Here is a 25,846-nt window from a genome sequence, read left to right as displayed (position 1 = left end):
TATCACTATCACAAACTATATCTAACTTTATTTCTAACATTCAATGCTCAAACTTACAGGCTGCCAGTGTTAACCTTCCTGATGATTGCCTCCACTCATACAGTCCTCAATCAGAAATCCTAACGGAGGATTATATTTCAACTACTAGAATATTTTACTTGGAAGGAAGCCACCAGTAGTACATCATACAGCGAGAGCTCCAGGACCTCAGGGAATTTTCCTGTTTCTGCCAGCCACACAGCAGTATTACCATAGCTGAATCATGTTAAGTAGTATTACAAGGCTCTTTTAGTCAAACATACAACAGTTACTTATTTGTTCTTAGAATATCAGACTCTACATAAATAATTAATTAGCATAACTAAATTTAAAAGCTTGCATATCATATCCAGGTGTGTTACAATAAAATACGATGTCCTTTCGTACCTACCTTATGTGAAGGGGTTTTAGGTAGGGAAAGAAATGAACTGTAAGACAAGGTTACCTGACAATTCCACAGTTCTATTTCCAAAAGCCAAATATTTCTACAAGGAAATTCATGTCATATAAATACGGAAGCTATAAATTCTAAAAACATTTCTTTCCAGATTCGAGGATACTTCACCTGGAAGAATTCACATTTCTAATATACTGTACATTTTTGTTCTGTATAGGTCAATGGCAGCAATATGATAAGGAAATAACTGCAACAAATTTAAGAAAACTATTTCACTGTTACAAAACATCATTAAGTTGGCTTTATTTCTCAGATGTAAATTACATATTCACAGCCAGTGCTTAGTGCAAATGACACTCTGAATAATTAGGAGTATTAGGTAATTATATGTGTTAATAAAGAAAACGTGTAATTATTAAAACGAAGTACAGTAGTAATTACTTGGGAAGTGTGTAGCGAACATATGGAACTTCAACATCATTTCCTTCATCATCGTTGCAGCAAAGCTCAAACACTAAAGCCTTAACATGGGGTTCCAATTTCTTCTTAGACACTTTTTTCACTACATCTGACATGAGCAGAGACATTCTCTCTTGACACTTGGATTTTGCCATAAAGAATGAATAAAGCATGCAAACACCCTGAGAGAGCATTGTAATCTCAAGGTTGTACTTTTCCTTGAAATAATCAATAAACTGTCTTAAAGTCATTTCTCCAGTAACTTCAAAACGATCCCATAGCGTCCAATCTTCTTCATAATACTTCATTTTTGGGGCAGCAATAGGTTCCGAAAATCCAAAGAAAGGAATAGCCAAATTTGTAAAGCCATTTTTAAATGGTTCCAAAGTGTTGTGTCCCCATGCAAGTTTATATAATTCCAGGCATACAAGACCACCTACAACAGAAGTTGTTGTAGCAATAGCAGGAATGATTTTCCCAGCAATCAACTTGCTCTTATGACGATCCGCAGCGGGTATCCTATAATTGGCAGCCCGCAGATTTGAAGCGGCAACTATGAAATCCATGTGAAGATTGTTATCATCATCTTTCTCAAACTCTATTGGAGTTACATGAAGTTCAAGGAGCTCTTCTCTTGGAGGCAATTCTTTCTGCAGCTGTGCCAACCGATCATGGTCAATACTTCCTGAACCATTCACCTGGACTTGGGAATCAGTAACAGCAATCTTAACTCCTGACTTAGGAATAAACTCTGGTACCTCAACCTGACTGACCAAATCAGCAATGATAGAGCGATCTCTGTTCTGAGGAATTCCATACACCTCAGCTTTTAGATTAGCTGCAGCAAGAATGAAGTCCAGGTGCAAAGGATCATTAGGATTAAATATCAATGGTTCAGGACACCGTTTAGGCCCAGACCAAAATGGCTGTCCACTTGAAGTGAGCTGATCGGGAGGAAAATTGAAAAGCAATTGACGAATTTGATCGTTGTACTGCTCTTGCCAGTAACAACGAGCCCATGCCACACAATCTTCAAAAGAGTGTGGACGTTGATCTATAAGGGCTTGTTTTACAGATTCGAAGATTTCAAGGGGTTGAACACCAGGCAACTTTAATGTACGTTCAACAAATGCTGGATCAGACAAATACTGAGCAGCATTCTCTGCTGACTGCCGAAACAGTCCTTCAAAGCAATCTCGAGCCCATTGAAGAGTGTGTTCTATGGCATTTGGGAAGTTTTTCAATGTGCATATAGGAATGCTCTTCTCTGGTGGATCCTGAGATGAACTATAAGATTCTGTAAGAAATGGAACAACGACTTGTGTATTTCCTTTGGTCCCAAGGGTACCTGACTCTAATAATGGTTTGCGGTAATACACACATCGACGATCCATGTAAATGCGAGCATCAACATTATCCAAGGCATTTGCAACGCCATCCAGTGCTTCAAAAAATGCATCATCATAAACTTTCTCCGTTTCTGGTCCAACTCTATTTTCATGTGCTAATATGTTAATGTTTGGATTCATGCGCCTAACAGCTCTAGCTGCTGTTGCAGACTTCGGACGTTGAACATCAGAAGGGCGGAATAAAAACTGTCTATTTAAATTTGATTTCTCAATCAAATCCATGTCTGTGACAATAATTTGACCTCCTTCACCAGCTCCAATCCCCATCATAGAAAAGTTCTTCAGTAATTCACATCCTATAGCACCAGCACCTACTACAAAATATTTCAGAGAACCCAAACGTTGCTGAAAATTATTTCCAAACACAGCTGTTTGGCCATCATAACGACTACCTTTTGCCTTGCAGTCCTCCTCTGTAATCTTGCTAAGGTCGGAAGGAAGACATTCTAGAGCATCAAAATAAAGCCACTGGAAAATTGGAGTGAATTTTCCACTACAAGCCTTCATTACTTCTTGTGCAACAACTCCACCAATTACAGCATTCATTGGAGATAAATTGCCAGCTGAAATCTTTGCAAATGTTTCAATTAATCCAGTATTAATCTCTGCATCATTACCACCATCTAACAGCAAATTCTTTGCCAAGGATACAAAATCATCTGCATCAGCCTGATTCCAAGGTTTTGGTACTGCTCCATTCTCTTCAATGAACTTATGCAATGCCTGAAAAGCCAGGTGAAGCTGAGGAGGGCGATCAAATTTACTGAAGTCAGTCATAAGATATTCTGGTTCTTTAAGAGATTCTTTCAAAGATTTGAAAGAGATAACCTTGGGCATTTTAACCTGAGTGACAATTCCTCCACAGAGGTATTCAGAATATTCACTGGTATCTCCAATGCTGAAAGTGTACGGACCAAGCACACGAATCTTCTTTGGTTCACAATTGTTAAGTTCTGTCATTCCTTTAACTTCTGAAAATGTGACATAATCTCCATCCTCAAGCCCATGACGAGTATCATCAAGACATGTCACAACTCCATCTGTATCTCGAGACACACTAGCCACCATAGCAGATACTGGAGCCTCACCATTAGGATCAACAATAGTAAATTCCTGCCCAAAATCACAAAATATCTGACCAAACAAACCTCTGGTATCAGCTATGATAAGAGCAATATCATTGGCATGAGTGATGTCAGATATCCGCAGTTGTTCTCGCATAGTACTGTTGGTTAGCACAACTACACTAAATGACTTGATGAAGTCCTCGGTGAGATGTCCAGAATATGCTTTGGTGGGAACATAGTTATTTAATTCACTTAACTGCTGCAGACAGGCTTCAGCTCTGTTTTTTCCAATATCTGCTTCAGTTAAGTAAAACTGTGAAGCCAAATCTGACATCTTGCAAGGAGTTTCATCATGCAATGTCACAGATTTCACGCCACCTAAGATCACATTTTTGGCAATTTCTACACCTAAACCACCAAGGCCAGAGATAAGTACATCAGAGGAAGCCATTCGGCGCATAGCATCATGACCCAAAACATAAAGCTGCCTAGAGTACAGTCCTTCATCAATCTCGTGGTCCGCAGCAACAGATGCACCATTCTGAGCCATTTCTAGAATACCCTTGGAAACGGTTTTCGCTCCAGATGTACCCAGCTTCCGCTTCTTCGCGGGAGGATCAACCGAATTGTCCACCACTTCAGCACTAGACATCGGTCAAAAGGGCCTTGTGATCAGCCAATTTGCTTGCTGCAATGCAGGGCAATTCTTCTCTCAAGTTGTGGATTTCTGCAGCAACCAGGCCCTAGAACAAGTATAAAAAGATAAGCCTCCTAGAAAGCACTTTACACTATTATCATTACATTACACTACATCATAAATTTAGAGCAATATATTATGGTTATATATTCTTCATAAGTAAATGAGGTAGATGGTCATGCTCTGCACAACTGCCTCCTATGCAGAAATCACCATCTTCTTAACCCTTTCAGACAAGGTACGCACAATTGTACGGGTTTGTATTTTATTTATGTATGAGCATATTTGACGTTTCCTCGGCGCTAGACCGCACTGCAGTGCTTGTGCGGGACACGTAGCATGTACTTCATTTGGTTTTATTTAGCTCTTGACCACCACAGTGCAGGAAGAAGAGTTTAAAAATACAGTTCATTGGCAAAATGGTGGGAAGCAGTAATGCCAAAAGTAAGTATTTATTTATTGCATTCAGATTAATCTAGAAGCTTTACCGAATATCAGAATGTAATCAATGAAGTGTGTAAATTGTTTAGTGAATGTAAATTGTGAACATACAACATCATACGTAATACCATGAGGTCTTGAATGTTGATATGCACAATTGTGGGGACTAGGTTTCCCTACAGGCAATGCATATGGGAGTGCTGGGTGCTGCCACCAAAAAGACTGTAAAAGCAAAACTCGTACTCTATGTGAGAAATGTAATGTATAAGATTTTAATTATTCCACACTGTAAAATAGAACATTTGATCATGTACATGTGTACATTCACATGTACTGAGCTGAATTTTTATTTTTTTTATTTTTTGTAAGTAGTGAATTAAGTCCCGACATGCACAATTGTGTGGGCGCTGTTTTCAAAATGATAGTTCTTATTTTGTAAAAATAAACTATGAACATATGTATTTAAGAGCATTTTAGTAAGTTTTTGGCGTACAAACAAAAATTCACACCTCCTGTTGTCTTTCAGGTCTGACGGCAAGGTGCTACCGCCAAAAGGACTGAAAGCAAAACTCGCATTCAGTGTAAAAAATTTCATGTATACTTGTGTTTCAACAAAGATTTTAATTGTTTTAAATCATTCCACACTGTAAAAAGAACATTTTATCATGTACATATGTATATTCACATGTACTGATTTGATTTTTTGCAAGTAGTGCATTAAGTCCTGATACACACGATTGTGTAGGTGCTTTTTTTCAGATGTTAATTTTTATTTTGTAAAATAATTTTAAAATATATGTATTTAAGGGCATTTTAGTCTGTTTTTGACGTACAAACAAAAATTCACACCTCCAGTTTTTTTCAGGTCTGAAAGGTTTAAAAGTCATCATCAAGTACATTTACTGCTCCTCATGTGATTTCAGAACCACACTAACATTTCAGGGCCTGCACTTCTTGACCTGGCCAGGTCATAAATATGCTGCGCTACAGGTTGTAGCATGAACATATCAACTGACTGCAGGAAGTTCAAGGAGTATGCAATACAAAATGCAGGGTATCATAAAATTTTGCATATTACAGAAATCTGCTATGAACATATTACATTATCTGCAAATAAGGCACAACCTAATCTATACTCAAATTATCGCTACACACAAAATCTGATACTGGATACCAAATAGCTGCACACCACTTGTAGATCATATTCTGGAATTGTGCAGCAATGGATTGATCTGAAAGTTTATGGATGTCAAACTTCCTTCCGGACACACTTAAACAATGCAAAGGCAATATATGGTGGAAGGAGATACTGAGTCAGCAAATCATAAGTTCGTGATCTCTCCAACAGTCAGTATTGATGATGATGATGATTCTTGTTGTTTAAAGGGGCCTAACATCGAGGTCATCGGCTCCTAATGGTACGAAATGAAAGAACAAAAATGTCAAATTCATCCACTGACCAAAAAAAATAATAATGTCATGAAGAATGAATGGATGGACATGAACCCAACAAAAAAAAAAAAAAGAAACAAACAACCAAAATACAGTGGATCAAACTCAAAGATTACATAATTGATTACTGACCAAGGGACCACTCATAAAGCACGATGATGCTTGATGTCGAAAGGGGTGCAAAATCCATATCTAAGGCCCCACAGAATGGTACATGTCGCAAGTAAAGTAGAACCATGGTATTGGCATGTTTGTGTACTAATCAAAAGTAGCGAAACTCACAGTGTTCCACACAAGACTGTACTACTCACAAGTATTGTACTTCGTACAGGTAACGCAGACCTCTGGTGTTTCTCACACAATGGCGCCACTCATAGCCAACGCAAACCAATGAGTTTCCTCACCTAGGTGTACTAGGCACGGATGCCGGTCCCACGAACCCCGTGGTGTTCCTCACAGAGTGGATACTAATCAAAGGCAACACAGACCCACGGTGTCGCTCATATAGTGGTACAACTCACAGGCTACGCCCAGACCCGCGGTGGTGCTCACATGGGTACGACGCACGGGTACTGGAAACCCCCAGGCCACGCTCATGACTACTACTAAACACAAACCCATTTCGTACCAAACATAGTGGTACAACTCGCAAGTACAGGCAACCCATGGTGTTCCCCGCGTGATGGTACGAATCAAAAGTAGTTCCATGGTTCTAATTCAATCACCCCTTGGTCGCCCCTTTTAGTCGCCTCTCACGACAGGCAGGGGATACCGTGGGTGTATTATTCGTCAGCCTCCCCCACCCACAGGGGGTGTGTTTTTGGTCCATGAGAGGTATTTTATTTCCCTCAAGTCCGCCGGCAAGCCGGTTAGGACCCCCCTATCCGCCACCTGGGACGCGCCACGTGGGAGTATCACCTCTCCCCCTGCTACGCCTGCGTAGCAGGTTCGTGGCAACAGTCAGTATTTCTTGCAGTCTTGGTGATCAGATCGTCTTTATCATCACATTGCTGGGTGATGTAGACAAGGACATGCCAGTGCTTAGAGCATGGGTGCATCCATTTAATCTTAAAACTGTTAGGTAGCTGAAACTGAGCACTGGTAATGAACAGTTCATGCTCAGCAAACAGGCCGAGAAGCAATAATCCACTGGTGTTGCGTTTTCCAATACCACCCATCACATTCTTTCACAGCCGACTGATCGCTAAACACCAACATTTTCTCCCTAGGTGATACTCTGCTCATGAATGTGCTCAGCTGGTGATATAACTTTTTCTTTACAATTACATCAGCATCTAAGTGGGAGCTTATGAGGAGATGAGAGTCATGAAAATATCCCTAGTGGTATGAGGAGAGTCATAAGCCATTCACTGATTGTTGTGAAAGTGAGTTAGAGGGCCTTCACCAGTTGTGTCTTTACAGCAGTGGCAGCTGGTGGTATGGAATTTTGGTGGTCCATGATGAATCTCAAAAGAAGGAGGCATTTGAACATACTTTGAACTTAAAAACTTTGAACCTAAGGACTTACACAAAGCTCACTGAAATGAAATTTAGTAAGATATAGGCAGCTAACTACAAGTACTGATTAATACAGAAAGTATAAAGTCTTTCAAATAGGGAAAAAATTCTTGCACATATATTCTACACCATCTACAGAAGCAAAATGTTAGGAATTGCTTTCGTTCAACAGCTCAAACTGAAATGCAACATTCCTCACCTGTCAGGAAGCATTGGAGATACTGTAGTAGCACGAGTGTTGCTATCTCTTGACAGCTAACAAAAATGAAATACAGACAGCACTCCAAGAGCACCAGTCAAGCAAATGGAATAAAATGCTAAAAACATTCCGCATGAACACTAGGCTATTGTAGACATTAGCGAGACACTTCATGCGGAAACCACACAATTCCAACCATTAAGGAGCTAAATGATCCAACATTCGGGAAACCTGAGAAGGCTGAAGTCATAGCTGACACTTCAGGCAGCCTTTATACCCTGAGTGATGAGATGTCTGAGCCTGAATTCACCAGGCATGTAGAGACAAAGGTTGAGGAATTTCTTGGCAATGCACCTAGACCAGAGGTTAAGAAGACTAATATCCAATAAGTGAAATGGATAATCGATCATCTTAGACCCATAAAGGCCCCCGACCCTGACAAACTCCAGAATATCGTACTTAAGAGATAAAACCGGAAAGACCTTACAATAATCATTAACATACAATGCCATGCTGAGGTTGCAATATCACCCTGAACAACAAAAAGTGTGAGAATACTGGTATTCAGGAATCCAGTGAAAGAGAAATCACACCCCAACAATTATCGTCCAATCAGCTCTCTAGACAGCACATATTAAGGAAAAGGGAATACTCCAAATTGAACAATCTGGATTTCAAAACTGACATTCTCTATTCCTCAAACACACAACCATCAGCTATAACAAGTAAAGGCACATCGGCATGGTCTTTCTAGATATCTAAAAGGCCTTTGATAAAGAATAGCACAGGGGTCTGCTAGCAAAACTGACAGACTACGAATTCCACCCTGGATCCTGAACCCTAAACAAGTATATAAACAAGAAAGTAATTCACAATCATTACAACATAATGCACGAGCATGAAACCCAAACGATAGAAACTTCTAACTCAAACTAGCCAAAGGAGGGTTAGCAAAAATAAAATAAAATGACTTAAGAACAAATATAGGAAAGGGCCAAAGTCAAAAGAAATAGGGGAAGCCACCAGGTAAAGAATTAAATGGGCACAGAAAATAAGTGAAACAAGGAACCAATAAAATTCACCAAGACAGGAAATAGTTACTTACCTTGCAGTTGTACTTAACATGCAAAAAGAATTCTTTTTTTTTTTGCTTTAAGTCGCACCGACACTGATAGGTCTTATGGCGACATTGGGACAGGAAAGGTCTAGGAGTGGGAAGGAAGGTACAGCCCCAGCATTTGCCTTGTGTGAAAATGGGAAACCATGGAAAACCATCTTCAGGGCTGCCGACTGTGGGGTTCGAACCTATTATCTCCCGAATACTGAATATTGGCCGCACTTAACGACTGCAGCTATTGAGCTCGGTAAACAAAAAAAAAAAAAAGAAAAAAAATCTTGAACACGTGCACAATCCCACCCCATTAAGAAATTTATGTCCTGGATTTGTGATTTTTCACGCTTATAGTATTTAAAAATGTATACTTCAGTTACACTAGATAAAATCAATTAATGTGTGCCCAATGGAATATTTCAATAAATACTCTCCCTTAAAGGGTTACGACATTTAATTGTGAAAATTCATACAAGGTCAAATAACATAAAAGGTTTATTATAATAATAATAATAATAATAATAGTAATTTAATCTCAAAATCTACATGTTTTAAGAGGAAACCTCAAAAACTCAAAACATGGAAACACCCAGACTACACTAAAGGAGAATGGCAACTGGACCACGTCTGCATGGACAAATACCACCACAAAGAGATCTATAACGTCAAAGTCCTCCGAGGAATAGACACAGGTTCAGATCACTACGTAGTTAAAATTAAAATTAAACTCACTCCCCAGAGGAGACAACAAAAGCAAGCCCTTAAAACTAAAAGAAAAATAGATCCTACCCAGCTAATCAACAACAAAAATTACCAGAAAGCAACTGAAAAAATAAAAATCACAGACAAATTTGAAGACTTAGTACACAACCTTAAACAAATTGCAGAAGACCTAGCTCCAATTAAACCACGTAAAAAACACCAATGGTGGAACAGTTAATGTGATGAAACAGTGGAGAAAAGACATCAGGCATGGCTATTACATCAGTCCCAAAAGACAGAAATATCCTATCAAAAGCTAGTAAAACAGAGAAAAGAAACTACCCAAGTCTTAAGAAGAATAAAAAGACAACATCATAAGGACACCCTGCAGTTAACTGAAGAACAGTTCAGTAAAACTAAATCAAGGGACTACTACAAAACCTTCAGAAAGCAGCTCCAAAAATATGAACCCCCGACCCTACTGATGAAGGATGAAGATGGTAAGCTGGCCCATAACAATAAAGACAATGCAGAAATTCTGGCTAAACATTTCAACAAGCTTTTAAATTGTGAGGAACCTACAGAACTCCTTCATTTGGACACCAACACCCCGATAAAAACATCACCAGAAAACATCAATCCCCCCACAATAAAGGAAGTCTACCAAGCTCTGAATAAATTAAAAAACTACAAAGCGCCAGGAGAAGATCAGACCTTTGCGGAAATCTGGAAATATGCAGGAACCTCAGCAAAAGTTGCCCTCCATCAACAACTTGTCTCTATCTGGATTAAAGAAGAACTACCAGAACACTGGACAACAGCCCTCATTCATCCTCTGCACGAAAAAGGGGACAAAACCGACCCTAATAACTACAGGGGAATCTCTCTCCTAGACATAACATACAAAATATTTTCAATAATCATCCTTAATAGGATAAGTTTACAACTTGAGAAAGAACTAGGAGAATATCAAGGAGGTTTCAGACCCTGGAGGAGCTGTCCTGATCAGATCATGAGTCTTAAGTTGATAATGGACTATAACAGGAGAAGAAACAGAGATATGGTGATAACATTTGTAGATTTCAAGAAAGCTTATGATTGCATCCATAGAGAATCTCTGTTTAAAATTTTAAGACACCTTGGACTACACCCCAAATTAATAAACATGATAAAATTGACTCTCACCAATACCAAGTCAAAAGTGAAGTTTAGGGGTGAAACATCAGAGACATTTGAAATTAAAACTGGACTACGGCAGGGAGATGGGCTCTCACCACTATTATTTAACTGTGCTCTAGAAATGGTAATGAGGGAATGGTTTAGAAAATGTCCCCCCAAAATAAAGATTGGCCGAAAAATCAAAACAAATTGCCTGGGTTTTGCTGACGATTTAGCATTACTAGCAGTGGACATAAAAGAAGCAAAAACCCAGATATCAGAACTTCAAAACATTGCAAATAAAATTGGCCTCAAAATATCATTTGAAAAAACAGAAATTATGCCCCAAAAACCAACACAGCTAAAAGAAGTCACCATAAATGGTAATAAAATCAAAATAGTAACTCAGTTTAAATATCTTGGAGAAGTAATAACACATAACTTAAATGAAAAAATCTCAATCCAAGTAAGAACAAATAGATTAGCTAAAGCACAAAAATTAACATGGGATATCTACAAAAAGAAATGACTATCAATAAATACAAAAATAAAACACTACAACACAGTTATAAAACCGGAAGCTACATATGCAGCAGAAACACTCTTTTACCTGAATAAACAATCAAAGACTGACAGACTTCAGAAAATTGAAAGGAGGATTGGAAGAACCTGTATCAACAAAAAATATCAGAAAGATGGACAGTGGCGGTTAATACCTAACAAAGTCGTGTACAAAGAGCTAGAACCCATTACAGATACTATGCGTAAGAGGAGACTGGGATTCTTTGGACATATCATGAGGATGCAGGACTCGAGACTTCTGAAACAACTAGTACAACACAATCTCGTCTCAAAAAATACCACAACAGGATGTAAATGGATCAGAGAAGTAAGAGAGGATCTGAAGGAAATAGGCCTTACAACAGAAGACACCAAAAATAAGATAAAATTGAATACAAAACTCAAGAATACAAACCTCCGCTTTACCCTTACACAAAACAAACCAACAACACGCACATTTTCAACTGAGGAAAGGGCACGAAGATCGGAGCGTCTGAAGAAGTACTGGGAGGACCGCAAAGCCCGAACAATCCCTTCAAAGAGACCTGAACGACGGACTGACTAAAGTGATCCTATGTGGTCATAAAAGAATAATAATAATAATAATAATAATAATAATAATAATAATAATAATAATAATAATAATAATAATAATAATAATATGTTTTTAGGTACTTGATTATTAGAATACAACTCCAAAGGCTTTGAGATAAACCCAAAAAATTGAGAAGATTCTGAGGAAGAAATTAATTAAATAATCATGAATATATTAATAATCTTCTGCGTAAGATGTAATAACAAATGGAAAACAAATTAGGGAAGTATGTTACATTAGGGTGAGTTTAATGCACCAAAACATATAGCAAAGTATAAGAAAATGGGAGAATTTTTTTTACATAATGAAAAGGATTACAGCAGAAAATATTAATAACTCTTAGAGAAACGTAAAAAATAAACATGGAACAAGAAAGATAATCAAGATCCGAGAGGGTAATTAACTTAAAAGTCGTAACGGCATGAGTATGCACTATATGATCATTTTCAATGCAAAACAACCGACAGGCTAAAAGAAACAAATAATTAAAAAACATCACATGCATATTTATGCAGAAAATTAACATACTGCATACTAGCATTACTTAACTGTATCCCTTTTGAATTACAAAAATGAGGATAAAATAATGTACATGGTGGGCAGTTCCAGAGTAATGAATCAACACATCATAAAAATTATATATTCACTGGAATTCTGGATAAATACACTGCTGGGAAAGAAAAAAAATAGTACACCTGGAATGACGACATCAATTTTAATCCGATGACAGATGCCACCAGGCGGGGGGTAGCAGATGTACTGATAATGGTTTCAGCACAGTCTGCCAACAGATAGCATAGTGACATAGCTGCCAGAGTGCCATCTGCATGTACCCTTTAATGGAGAATGCCATAAGGCTCAGTGTAATGCAAACGTGTGAAGCAAACAGGTGCCATGCCACGGAGACGCATTTGTGCTTCCTACATCCAACTGAGCGAGTTGGACAGGGGATCAAATTGTGGCCTTCCGAGTGGAGGGACGGTCCTTTAGGAGAATTGCTACATAAGTTGGACGTGCTGTCAGTTGTGCAACGATGCTAGTTGCAATGGTCACTTGAACATTCTCACAATCGTAGAAGAGGTTCTGGACGTCCACGCAGCAGACGTCCGCCAAGATCGTTGTGTGTAAGCGCAGCAGTGGCAGATCATACAGCTACCACAGCACAGATAAGACGGTTTATGAGCCCAGAAGTGTCAAAACGAACTGCTGCCAACCGGTTACTAGCAGTGGGACTACAGGCACGCACACCTCTAGGCTGTCTTCCACTCAAACCACAGCATCAACTGGTGGCGTCAGAGGATCACTTGGAAGATGGAATAGCAGGCTGTGATCTTCAGCGATGGAAGACATGATCGTTTGCGCGTACGACATAGACATGGCAAGCGCTGTCTCGTAGAGTGCATTCATACAAGACACACTGGCCCCACCCCAGGCTTATGGTCTGGGGTGCGATAAGTTACAATTCTCGTTCACTTCACCTTTGGTGTTTGTGGAGGGAACGCTGACCAGCTCTTGGTACGTGTAGAATGTTGTAAGACCTGTTCTTCTGCCATTCTTGCAATAGGAAGGTGATGTGTTGTTCCAACAGGATAATGCTCGCCGACACACTGCGCATGAAACTCAATGTGCTCTGCAAGACTTCCAGCAACTTCCTCCAGACTTTTCTTCCATCGAGCACGTGTGGGATAGAATGAGACGACAACTGACACGTGCAATGTGTCAACCCACAACTCTTGCAGAACTACATGAACAGGTCGAACAGGCACGGAATAATGTATCCCAAGCCAGTACTCCCATATTTATGATCGAATGGATGCCAGGATCAGCGCCTGCATTGCCGTCCATGGAGGATACACCACGTACGAATATGGGTGTTTCAGCCTGGCTCGACAAATGGTACCTCAGTACCGTTTGAGCTATTGATCTGCAAGGTGGTGGTGATTCTTGTTTTAAGAGGAAGTACAAAAAGGTAATCATCCTCTCTGAACAAATTAGTGGAAAAGAAAAGTAAAATAAAAACAAAATTATTTATTCAACAACGGAATTTGCAAACACAGTACAAAATAAAACAATTTATTGAATTAGGCCAAAAAATTACTAACAAATCAAAAGGGAACATGTGTTGCCTGAATAACAGTACACTTGTAATTTATATACACTTGATTAATTCACTATTGCACATAAAGCGGATGATGAGATCAGCAGTATCGTTATTTATGAGTTTCACGTCCGCATTGACTGATTACACGTATATGGATAAGGAAAGAAATTCCACCTTATCAATACTGATTATTGTCAATGACTTACATCAGTACCGGTTTCGACCCTATTCGGTCATCACCAGCTAATATGTCATGGTTTTACATCTACACTCTGGTCCAAAAAAAAATCCCCACTACATATACTGGCCCAATATTTCAATTTCAACCACATTTACTAACGGACTTGCATTGGTACCAGCGTTTTCGTGCTATCAGTTTTTCCTATGAAGTTAAGACATGAAAAGCTCAGTTTTGATAGGTTAATTGGAGTAATGTGAATGATAGAACAACATGATACGTTTTATCTTGATATTGGCTGTATTCACGGTACCAGCTTCCGAGGCACATTCAAATACGGCGCCTAGGAGACATTACAATATTTGGTCATAAGATGGCACGCACATGCCTGAAGTTCACAAAATTCCCGCCATAGGCCCTATACCTCTAGTTGTACTTCCATCTGACTTCTTATCAGTTGTTCTTCAGTAAGCTGAATTGTAAAAGGAGAAACCAATCTGGTAAGTTTTTAGAGAGCTATTGCTCTGTTTCTCAATAGATAGAATTGTGTTCCCATAGCTCATTGGATTTTGAGAGAATTCAAGATTGATATTTGTTTTTTTTAGGTTATGGGGAGTAAGAAAGACCTATCTCCAAGGAATCATGGCAAGATTCTTGCATTCAGTTCCCAAGGAATATCCAACAGGAAAATTGCTAGGAGGTTATTCATTGACCATAAAACAGTGGGTAATGTTTTAAAGAAACAAAAGGAGACAGGGATGACAAGTTTGAGGCATAAATGTGGTCGCAAGAAGAATGCTAGCCCAAGATTGTGCAGGGCGCTGAAAGCAATGGTGAAACAAGGACGAATATTGAGCTCCAGGCAGCCTTCGTGCAAGTTGCAACATGATCTAGGTCATTCCATTTCACACCAAACAGTATTAAGAGGTCTCTCAGATATGAACATTAAAAAGAAAAAGCCTGCAAAGAAGCCGCTCCTGACAAAAAAGCATATCCAAGACAGAAAAAAATTGTTGAGATGTATAAAAATTGGACAACTGAGGATTGGTGTAGGGTGATTTTTTTCAGACTAAAAAAATTAATGTGTTCGGTAATGATGGTGGTGTAAAACGGTGGATGGAGCCCGGGGAGAAGTTAAAGAAGGAATTTGTTGTGGAAACTACGAAATTTAGTGAAAGTGTTATGCTGCGGGGAGCAGTAACTTCCAAACGGGTGGGAAGAATTAAAGTTTGCATGGGTTCAATCAATGGAACGGCATACTGTGACATCATTAAGAAGAAGGTTTTGAATACTGATAGGGGCCATTTTGGTGGTGCAAACATAGGACCGTTCATTTTCCAAGACGACAATGCCAGTTGTCACCGATCCAGGGTTGTCCAGCAATGTATGTCAGATCTGGGCATTCAGCGATTATGGTGGGCCCCAAATTCACCCGATATGAACCCCATTGAGAATTTATGGGCTATTATGTCTGCAAAACTCAGGAAACATTGTTACACTACCAGAAAAGAATTTATTGAAAAAATTCTTGAAGTGTGGTATCATGAAATTGAGCCTGCTACTTGCGAAAAACTTTTTTAGTCAATGCCACAAAGAGTACAAGCTTTCAAAAAGGCTAAAAGTGGTCACACAAAGTACTGAAGCATGTTACATATATTGTAGAAATCCTGTATATTGCTATTCTGAAATAAAACATTCAATTCTTTCCTCAATACTCTCTCAAAATATGTTTTTCCTTAAAACATGCAGGTGGGGTCCAGAGTGTATTAGGCATTGGTTTGTATTACTTGTCTGAAAAGATGTCATCCATCAGCACATCCGGATGTCTAATGTGCGTATGAGTTGGATGTATGTTGTCATTTTATTTATAAGTTCGTGAAAGTAAAATTATTTTTGAGGCTTAAATATGATTGTAAAAACTTAACCTAAGCTTAAAAACTAATTGTACATACACATTAAAAACACTAAAAACCATATGTAAAACACTTGATGGGTTTAAAAGTTCATGTCTTGCATATTCCTTCTTTAAATTTCCATGTTAGAGACTCTGGGAATGGGGCTAGTATGTAAAATCGTAGTAGCACCACAAGGTCAGCCCCCCACGAAGTGCCGCTGAGAAACTTAAGCATCTTAAGTCTCTTCATGCAGGAAACCTTCAACTGGCGGATGTGGGGCTGCCACATTAGTCTCTTATCAAAATGGACTCAGGAATCTGCAGGGATCAAACACTGTTAAGACACTGTTTTGCTAGTGGAGCTCTGGTTCGGGATGCACAAGCCGACGTTGACAGAAGTGTACAACTGAGGTTTTTGCCACTGAAAATCGAAAACCATGTTACAGGGCCCATCTGTCAGCTCTGTCAATAGCTTGCTGTAGCTGTCTCTCAGCAAATGCCACCCTTCCAGAGCTGTAATGTAGAACCAAGTCATCTACATACAGCGATGGAACGACTGCGGGCCCAGCAGCGGCAACTATGCCGTTGATGGCAATTGCGAACAGCATGACACTCGGTACCGATCCCTGAGGTACTCCATTTTCCTGAACGTAATATTGAGGAAATGCATTCCCTCCTCGGACTCGAAAGAGCCGGAGGGACATGAAGTTCTCAATAAACGTTGGCAAATTTCCCCGAAATCCCCACTGGTGTAGTGTGGAGAGAATCCCATATCACCAGGTAGTATCATAAGCTTTCTCCAGATCAAAAAACACGGCGTCTAGGTGTTCCAGAGAAAGGCCTACTGAATGGCGCTCTCCAGTCTGCCCAGATTGTCAGTGGCAGACCGATGAGAGCGAAAACCACACTGGTAGTTAAATAAGAGACCCTCCTTTTCCATGACCCACACAAGACGCTGGCTAACCATCCTTTCAAATAGCTTACACAGGTAATTTGTAAGGCATATTGGCCTATAACTATCCAGAAGTTTTGGATCTTTACCTGGCTTGGGAATTGGCATCACAATTCCCTCATGCCACTGAGATGGAAACGCACCCTCACTCCATATTCTGTTGAATAGGGTGAGGATATCCTCGAGACATCTGTCACTCAAATGTTTCAGCAGTTGATTGTGGATTTTGTCTGGTCCAGGAGCCGAGTCTCTGCATAGCGCGAGTGCACTCCACAACTCCCACTCACATGGAGTGACCGGGATTTGAACCACCGTATCCAGCGGTGAGAGATGGCGCGCTGCCACCTGAGCCACAGAAGGCTCCAAAAAAAATCAAACAATACAAATACAAAATAATTATAATACAAGTACAATACGATATTTGGGTGCAATGTTCAGCATTTTTTAACCCTAAAATTATCTCAGATTTTCATTGGTAATTGTGCTTTGTATGGAACCTCTCAAAATACTCATCAGGATGTAATACAGGCTTTCTCCTACATGCATTATAGAAAACCACTGTTTCACGTCGTCGTCCCTTCACTGTTTGGTCACTGCCTTACTTCTCCTCTGTGGATGGCAATAATGAAGTGTGAATGACCATTTAGACCATTTAGGGACGTAACCTTCGTAATTCAACAATAACTTCATTAAAAGTTGCTCCCACTATCACTGAAATCAACATCACTTACGTCTAAAAGAATTGCTAATTACTTCTCATGCTCTTTGAACGATGCCATGTTGCTAAGCAACGTCTGTTTGCAAACTCGCATGGTTTTCAAAGAACCCTCCACAAAGACAGAGTTCAAAGAGTTTACAGCAATATAGGGCTTCAAATTGTCATCAACAGAAGGCAGTAACTTACTGTATCTATGATTCATGCGTGTATAACCCAACAAAGGAGTTGTACAGAGAAGAAAATCGCATCAGACATTCCCAACATAGGGTCTGAGAGATAATTTTGTTGTCGGGCATGGCATGCCGCATGATTTCTAAGGTTTCCATTCATAAGTGAAATAGAGATAACAACTTGCTCACTAGAGCCCGTTCAACAACATGAACACTTACCACATGGTGATTCTTTGCCAACAACAAAGAAAAGTCTGCACTTTAAGCAGTGAGCAAGGAGTACTAAAGTGCACCAACAGAAAGTGCTCGCAGCATCAACAGTCCAATATATATACAGAATTAGACAGTGAATGAATACAACAAGGATAAATGGAAGAAGAACACCCCAATAAACAAAATCAGATATTTAAAATGTTAAAAATGGTAATTTTTAGCTGATAATGATCATAGCAAAAAAGATACTCCTAATATCACCATCACAAATATGTAAGACCAAACAAGTTTTATCTGGAAGACCAGAAGTTCCAAGTAGATATAAACAATACATTATATCAAGCACATACAAAATCAGAGTGGGCATAGTCCACGGCTCACTTATCGGCCTGATACTGTTTGTTCTTTATGCATACAACATGCCGATTATGGAACTCACTACCACATACTTCAACACAGATGATAGCCACATATCACTCCTGAACCCTCAGCTCATGAGGGCACGGAGAAGACTACAAGTAGCATTAAACACGGTCAAACCGTGTCTCACTAAATAGCACATCAATGACAATGTAGCCAAGTGTCAAGTAGTGATGTTTACATGGAAAAACAGATGTACACACAGATCAGTCAACAAAATACCTACGACACAAATCGAAGATACAATAACCAGTAAGGTAGCAGTTAACATGTATAAAACCCTAATAAGGCCAATTATTATGTAGACATCACCAGCATGGAGGTCAACTGCTTTGACAGTCTTGAAAAGATACAGAGTAAATGCCTATGAGTAGTGGCGAAGCTTCCGTATGCAACGGCAGCAAGGAACCTTTATTAATTAAAAACTATCTATAAGGCAACATCTTTGAAAATAAACACTGTGAATGAACACTAAGTTGTGAGGTAACAAGATCAATCATCCAAGTGCATATGGCATTATGACGATCTATACAAGAAGTATTCCACAAAAACACACACTATTCAGCCACAGAATATGAAGGCAATCAGCTCACCCCTCTCTCATGCATCTACCCCTCCATGGATTAGAATAACACCACTACACTCAACACTAAAAATAAAAAAATAAAAAGGATCTTTGTTTCTCGTTTGTTACAGAGACGCCTGTGAAGTAATCACAGCCCAAACTCCAAGATACGGACGACAATCTCTCCTGACTGAATCAGCAGTATAAACGTGGCTTGGAACTATATAGTGGCATCACTACTGTGGACGTGAAACTAAACTGAATTGTCACTTCAATCATATGTCACAGATGTCCTAACCTACCTCACTGCAAAATGGAATTACCCACCCGTAGAAATGCAACAATGCTGTGGTGACAGGAAGCCAGTCTTATACGTGTCGCTGCTCTAAACAGTTGTGTGCTGTGCATTCACAGTGTTTACAAACAGGAACAGCGATGTGGCTGAAAATTCTATCTGCATGTGGCTGCACAGCAAGACAATTTCATGAAGGTCTTCGAGAAGCATGTTGTGAAATAGCGTTACCAAACAGATCAGTATTAATAAGTTTGACCATAGTGGCCGGTATTGGATCCGTATTGACTTAATCACAACAAATATATAGGTGAATGATCCGCCTAGTCAATACTATATATTGATTTTTATATTACCTTTCACCTCAACATTACGTCTAGTACATGTTTCGAGAATATATATACATTCTCTTCTTCAGCTAGTTGAATTAAAATACCAGTATACAATAAGACCTAGTAAAAATTCTAGAACTGTGGCCATTACAATGTAACATTTAAAAAATTGAAGGATGAAGACATGGAATTAAATTCCAACTTGTCATGTACAATAAAACACAATATGATAATGTCTGAATTAAATTGTTGAGCACAGCGTCTTGTTGTGATGCGAGTTCACAGTATCCTTGATGTTGCAATGCAATCTTGTAAAGTTCGTGGAGTGGTATTAAGAATAAAATGAGATTGCATTAAAACTTGTAGTCATGCCGATACCCTCCGTTAATAGGTATGTTATGCAGCCAGGTTGAAATAAAGTTAAAATGCCACACGCACTACTTATATCATCATATTGACCATTTTACCAAGTGAGCCAATGAGGAAAAGTAATTCAGGAGAGACTGGAAAATGCCTCAAAGGTAAAGGTATTTTCACTGTACAAAAGAAACTGCAACGAAAAATCAGTCCTAACAGAGAAAGAAGTATATAACCAGCAAGGGCAAATTGATTTCGGCTAGGGTACCAAGACCTCTTAAAAAGTGTCAAATGGGGTGCTGTACTAAGTTGGAACAGACAATGGTTGGAAATATTCCAGTTAAAAATGTTATCTTTGAGGAGTACTGGGCTTTAGGTGACAGAAACAAGAGAAAGGCATATGTAAATAGCTTGGTTGATTCTTATCCACCAAAAACAAGTAGGAAAAAAGCCGTTGATCCAGAGCAACAGCATAACAGATCTGTAACACATTTGTTTCATGTCAAGATTAATGGTGAACGAGTACAAGTTTGCAGGCAGTGTTTCATGGACACACTCTGTGAAACTAATATGTTCATAACACAAGCTTTAAAAGATTGAGGTAAAACTCTGTCAGGAGTGACAGAAGATGATCAGAGAGGAAGAAAACCACCTGCGAATAAAACAAGTGATGCACGGTTAGAACAGATAAGAAAACATATTCACGCATTTCCCTTGTACAAGTCATATTATACCCGCCGTAAAAGTGATACAACTTACTTGCCTTCCTACCTTAATCTGCAAATGACTTACAACATTTACAAAGAAAGTGAGGGTAATCCTGCATCTAGATCAGTATACGAACGAGAATTTCGTAAGCTGAACATAATTCAAACAGCCGAAAGTAGACATGTCATAAGTGTGATGTGCTTCATACCAAGAAAAGACGGAAAAAAAAAAAAAAAAAAAGATTCTGAATGCAACGAAATTCAGCAGGAAATCGACCTCCACCATGCAGAAGCACATAATGCTTATACATGAAAATCAGAAGATAAGCTTCTTGCTAAACATGATGATTCATCGAGATGTTATTCCTTCGATTTGCAACAATGTCTCCCAACTTCATTCCTCCAGACGTCTGTAGCATTTTCTAAACGCACTTTAGCTGATGTACCCGTGCTTCGCTATGGAATTCTACATTGTATACAGAATTGTAGGTTAGGTAGAGTACACGTTGTCAGCAAGACTGTATTAAATTGTATAGCTCTTACTGTTACCCTACAAACGCGACGGATAAATCACCAAACATCTTTTCTCATATGAAGACTGCGTTAGGGAATTTTCACTGTAATGGTAGGCTCGCATGCCTTCCATCATTAACAATCAGGTTGGGAAGTTTTCATTATAATGGCAGACACTCACTCTCCATCTGCCTTTTTACATCCTCAGAAAGACTGTCTTAGTGGTTTTCCCAACTGAAATGAACATAGGTCATTACAATGACGTCAGTAGGAATGGCGCAAGTAAAAGCAATGATTTCACATTAAATACTCGATCAAATGAAAAACCACACGTTTTCGCACTTTTAACGAACAATACTACGCTGCCGATCTAACAGTCCAAAGTTCCAGAGCTGGAATGACCAGGCTGCAGATAGCCGTGATACGTGAACACTTAGTCATTTTACGGGGGGGGGGAATAGTGAAGATTCCCAGGGCAAAAACTATGCCCTATGCCCTTTTACTAGTACCAGATGAGTCGGAAAATCTCAATTCACTACACTGGCGGCGGAAAAATCTATCTGACTTGGAGGCAATTTTTTCCTCACAGCTAGAGGAGAAACCGCCTCTTCACTGCTAATTTTGAATAAAATGAATGTAGAATTTAATAAAAGTGAAGAGAAAAAAGTTCTTTTTAAGAAAAGGCTCTTTTCAGGGTTGAATTTTGAGTTACTTAGTGAATTGTGGTGCTATAATTTGGAATATGTCTAAATTGTAATTCTAGACCAGGTCATACTACTACTACTACTACTACTACTAAGTGAACCTTTGCCTTAACAGTGCACACTGCTCATTCAAACCAGCACGTCAGAGTAGGGATCGAATAGCTGGAATACTATGATGAACCAGTGAGTTACATACTAGCAGAACGGTATCAGAAAATGTATAAACCAGAGGAATGACATGCTACAGAAGAAAGTTCTCTAACTACCCAGCTATTTCCCGCCAGTATTCAGTCAGGCTGTTATACTCGGTACGCAGCAGTAATCCCGTCTATCCGAGTTGAGCGGCAGCATAAAAGACAAAGAACATCACACAAACAATGGTCAATGTAATGTTATTGTTGATCAATGTCATGTGTTTTCAATATTTTAGGCCTTCACATTTAGTTTTCTTCCGACTCTGAAATACCACTCTTATCATAGTTGGTACGGTGAAAATGGGAAACCACGGAAAACCATCTTCAGGGCTGCCGACAGTGGGGTTTGAACCCACTATCTCCTGAATACTGGATACTGGCAGCACTAAAGCGATTGCAGCTATCAAGCTCGGTGCCTGCATTCTACAAGTGTTGTATATATAATTACTTCTCTGCATGCTACTCTACATTTCTCCATTTTATAGCATAATTAGACTACAGTGACAAGAGTGAATACCACTGCAATGCCAGGACAATGAAGGGAAGAAGAAGATAGCCCCTGTATTTAGTAGGCTTAGCTAGAATACTCCCTTCTCCAGCAACAAAGAATTGGCATCAGGGAGCACTGGCTGCTGAACCATGGGACTTATCCTGTAGCCCCACGGTCCGGACACAACTGAGCCCGTGCATGGAATCCTTCAGTGTCAAGACTTGCTGCTCCCCCTACACAAACGAACATTGCAGGAAAATTGACATGATACGTGCATGATACATACTCCTCACTGACATAACCTGGAATATCCACCCAACATCCTTGCCATACACAAAATGCCAGGTTTTACATGTAGGCAACTTTCTATTTCTGCCTATGAGTTTTTTCCCCTGGTCCTTACTACCTGATTACACCATTATAATATCTCATCACCCTATCTACCTGGTAACATGCCAAGCATGGGAACGGGCCAGTATCGCCCAAGTATCGTTCATTCCCAATCCTCCCTGATCTCTCTTTCACTACTTAGAATTAACAGCATGTCGGAGATGATGCAGCTCGTATTGATCACAACACCACACCTTGCCAGTCTGTCCTTGGACTGATGGTCGAGTACTGGTCTCTCCAGCGGTCCACCGCTTTGGGGGTTCGAGCCTAAGGGGAACTGGAAGACTGCTGAGGGGTGAAACTGGTGAATGCTCACTTGGTCAGCTGTTGGCAACAGTTTGGTGGACCAGCGCAGTGTCTAGGGAAAGGGAGGTTAGCCCCCAAAACCCTGTCATAACCTGACCAATGGGCTCCTCCATGCAGCCTGTAGCTTAGGTTAGGTTATAGGTTAGGACTGTTAGGTTACAACGTCATGACGACGGCATTGTTAGGCTAGGGTATGGTAATTAGGATAGATTATGTTATGTCAGAAATCATTGACCTTGGTGGTGCAAGCACCAATCAAAAATTCTGGCTCAGCAAAATTCAAATCTCCTGCCTTGATCCAGAAACTCCTTTACTCTACTACAATGAATGTTTCGAATGTTAATGCTTGGTATTATCTTGTGATGTTTATTATGTAGTTATAATTTTACAACTCAAGACCTGAACTTCTTGATAACATGTGTGACCACATACATCACATCATTTTTTTGTTGGTAAATAGTACTATTACATGTAAAAAAGTTTACTACCAATTTGAGCAATGTAATAAAATCTTGGATTTCCAGTTTACTCAGGTGACCGTTTTTTTTTTTTTTTTGTAGATTATTTTTGATGATAGGAATTAGTTTAGAAATAGGTATACTGGGGTACATATTAACAATGTCAAAAGAATGAAGTGAATAGTCAGGTCGCATGTTGAAAGTATTAAGTTTGTCTATTAATTCGAAGGAGTTTCTAACCGACTTCTTAAATGAAAAAAGGTAATTTTTACTTAGAAATTTTTGAATAAATTGCGTAGTTTTATACAGGGGACTCGGTCTACAGTTGATTAGTATGAACCCCGGACTTCCTACGGCCAGAGCCCTCCCCAAAATTCATAAAGCCGGTGTTCCCATTCGCCCAGTCATCAACTTTAGACCGAGTCCCACGTATAAAACTACGCAATTTATTCAAAAGTTTCTAAGTAAAAAATTACCTTTTTTCATCTAAGAAGTCTGTTAGAAACTCCTTCGAATTAATAGACAAACTTAATAATTTCAACATGCGACCTGACTATTCACTTCATTCTTTTGACATTGTTAATATGTACCCCAGTATACCTATTTCTAAACTAATTCCCATCATCAAAAATAATCTACAAAAAAACAGTCACCTGAGTAAACTGGAAATCCAAGATTTTATTATATTGCTCAAATTGGTAGTCAACAACAACTTTTTTACGTTTAATGGTACTATTTACCAACAAAACGGTCTAGCAATGGGTTCACCGGCTTCCGGGATTCTCGCAGAAATCTATCTAGACTTTCTCAAGAACACAAAAATCAACAATAAATTTGATAACATCCTCTTTTGGGCCAGATACGTCGATGATGTCCTTGCAGTTATTAACGAGAACCTTCAAGATGCTAACACCACACTTCAAACATTAAATAACATCGATCCTCACATTAACTTCACTTTGGAGTCAGAAGTAGATCAAAAAATTAATTTTTTGGATCTCACCATTACTAGACAACAGGAATCCTTAACCTACAAAATATAGAAAATCCACCCAATCGGCCGTCACAATCCAACAAGATTCATTTCATCCTTTCCCCTACAAAAAAGCAACTTATAATAGTCTTATACATAGAGCATTTAACGTACCCATAAACAAAAAAGATTTTCACACTGAACTGAATACTATCCATCACATCGCTAGATTCAACGGCTATAATAATCAATTCATAGAAAATATCATTAGTAAACACAAATTCCGACCTAAGACCATGCTTAAAAAAGAACCATCTAAACATGACTCTTTCTCCACTTTTACCTATGTCAATGGAATTCACATAATTACTAATGTTCTAAAGAAAAAAGGCATGAAAATAGCCTTCAAAACCAGCAACAACAACATGCAAATCTTACATAACACTTCACATATTAATAAAATAAATAGATACTCAAAATCAGGTGTCTACAGAATTAGAAGTAACACACGTTCAAATATTTCTTACATAGGGCAGACCGGTAGGAGTTTTAATATTAGATACTCTGAGCATTTTAACGCAGCTAAATACAACAAATTTTCAGCCATCGGCCAACATATGGTCTATTATAACTAGGGTCCGGATTTTTAGGTTCTTAAAAACCACGTTTTGGTTTTTTAATAGCTCAAAATAGTTTTTTTAAGTTTTTTATCCTCCTGAAATAGTTTTAATGATAATTTCAATCATTACTAAAGTTATACTATTCATTCAAACTTTTTTTTTGCAGTCGCTTAAGTGCGGCCCGTATCCAGTAATCGGGAGATAGTGGGTTCGAACCCCACTGTCGGCAGCCCTGAAGATAGTTTTCCGTGGTTTCCCATTTTTACACCAGGCAAATGCTGGGGCTGTACCTTAATTAAGGCCACGGCCGCATCCTTCCCGTTCCTAGGCCTTTCCTATCCCAACGTAGCCATAACACATATCTGTGTCGGTGCGACGTAAAGCAAATGATGACTTGCCTTTAGGCATCGCTACTTCTGAGATGCGTAAGCTTCTTAAACTGCCTTCAATAATAACTTGATTTATAGGGAAAATTAATTTTAGTCTGTCACATA

The 25,846-nt window shown here is 39.1% G+C and overlaps 1 protein-coding gene across 5 annotated transcripts in view; it reads right to left on the bottom strand.

Annotated features, from left to right (window-relative positions):
* Nucleotides 1-480: 480 nt before the first annotated feature.
* Nucleotides 481-25,846, bottom strand: part of Uba1 (ubiquitin-like activating enzyme 1) — an 87,503-nt gene continuing 62,137 nt past the window's right edge. For all 5 annotated transcript variants that reach the window (XM_067147128.2, XM_067147126.2, XM_067147127.2 and 2 more), the window contains one exon: nucleotides 481-4,114. In XM_067147128.2, coding sequence (XP_067003229.2) covers nucleotides 874-4,023 — 3,150 coding nt within the window. In that variant the 5' untranslated portion in view covers nucleotides 4,024-4,114 and the 3' untranslated portion in view covers nucleotides 481-873. The remainder of the gene's footprint in view (nucleotides 4,115-25,846) is intronic.

Source organism: Anabrus simplex, chromosome 5 (genome assembly GCF_040414725.1).
Source record: "Anabrus simplex isolate iqAnaSimp1 chromosome 5, ASM4041472v1, whole genome shotgun sequence".
NCBI classification, from domain to species: Eukaryota; Metazoa; Arthropoda; class Insecta; order Orthoptera; family Tettigoniidae; genus Anabrus; species Anabrus simplex.
Note: the sequence above shows the minus strand (reverse complement) of the source record. Positions and strands in the feature narration are given on the sequence as shown.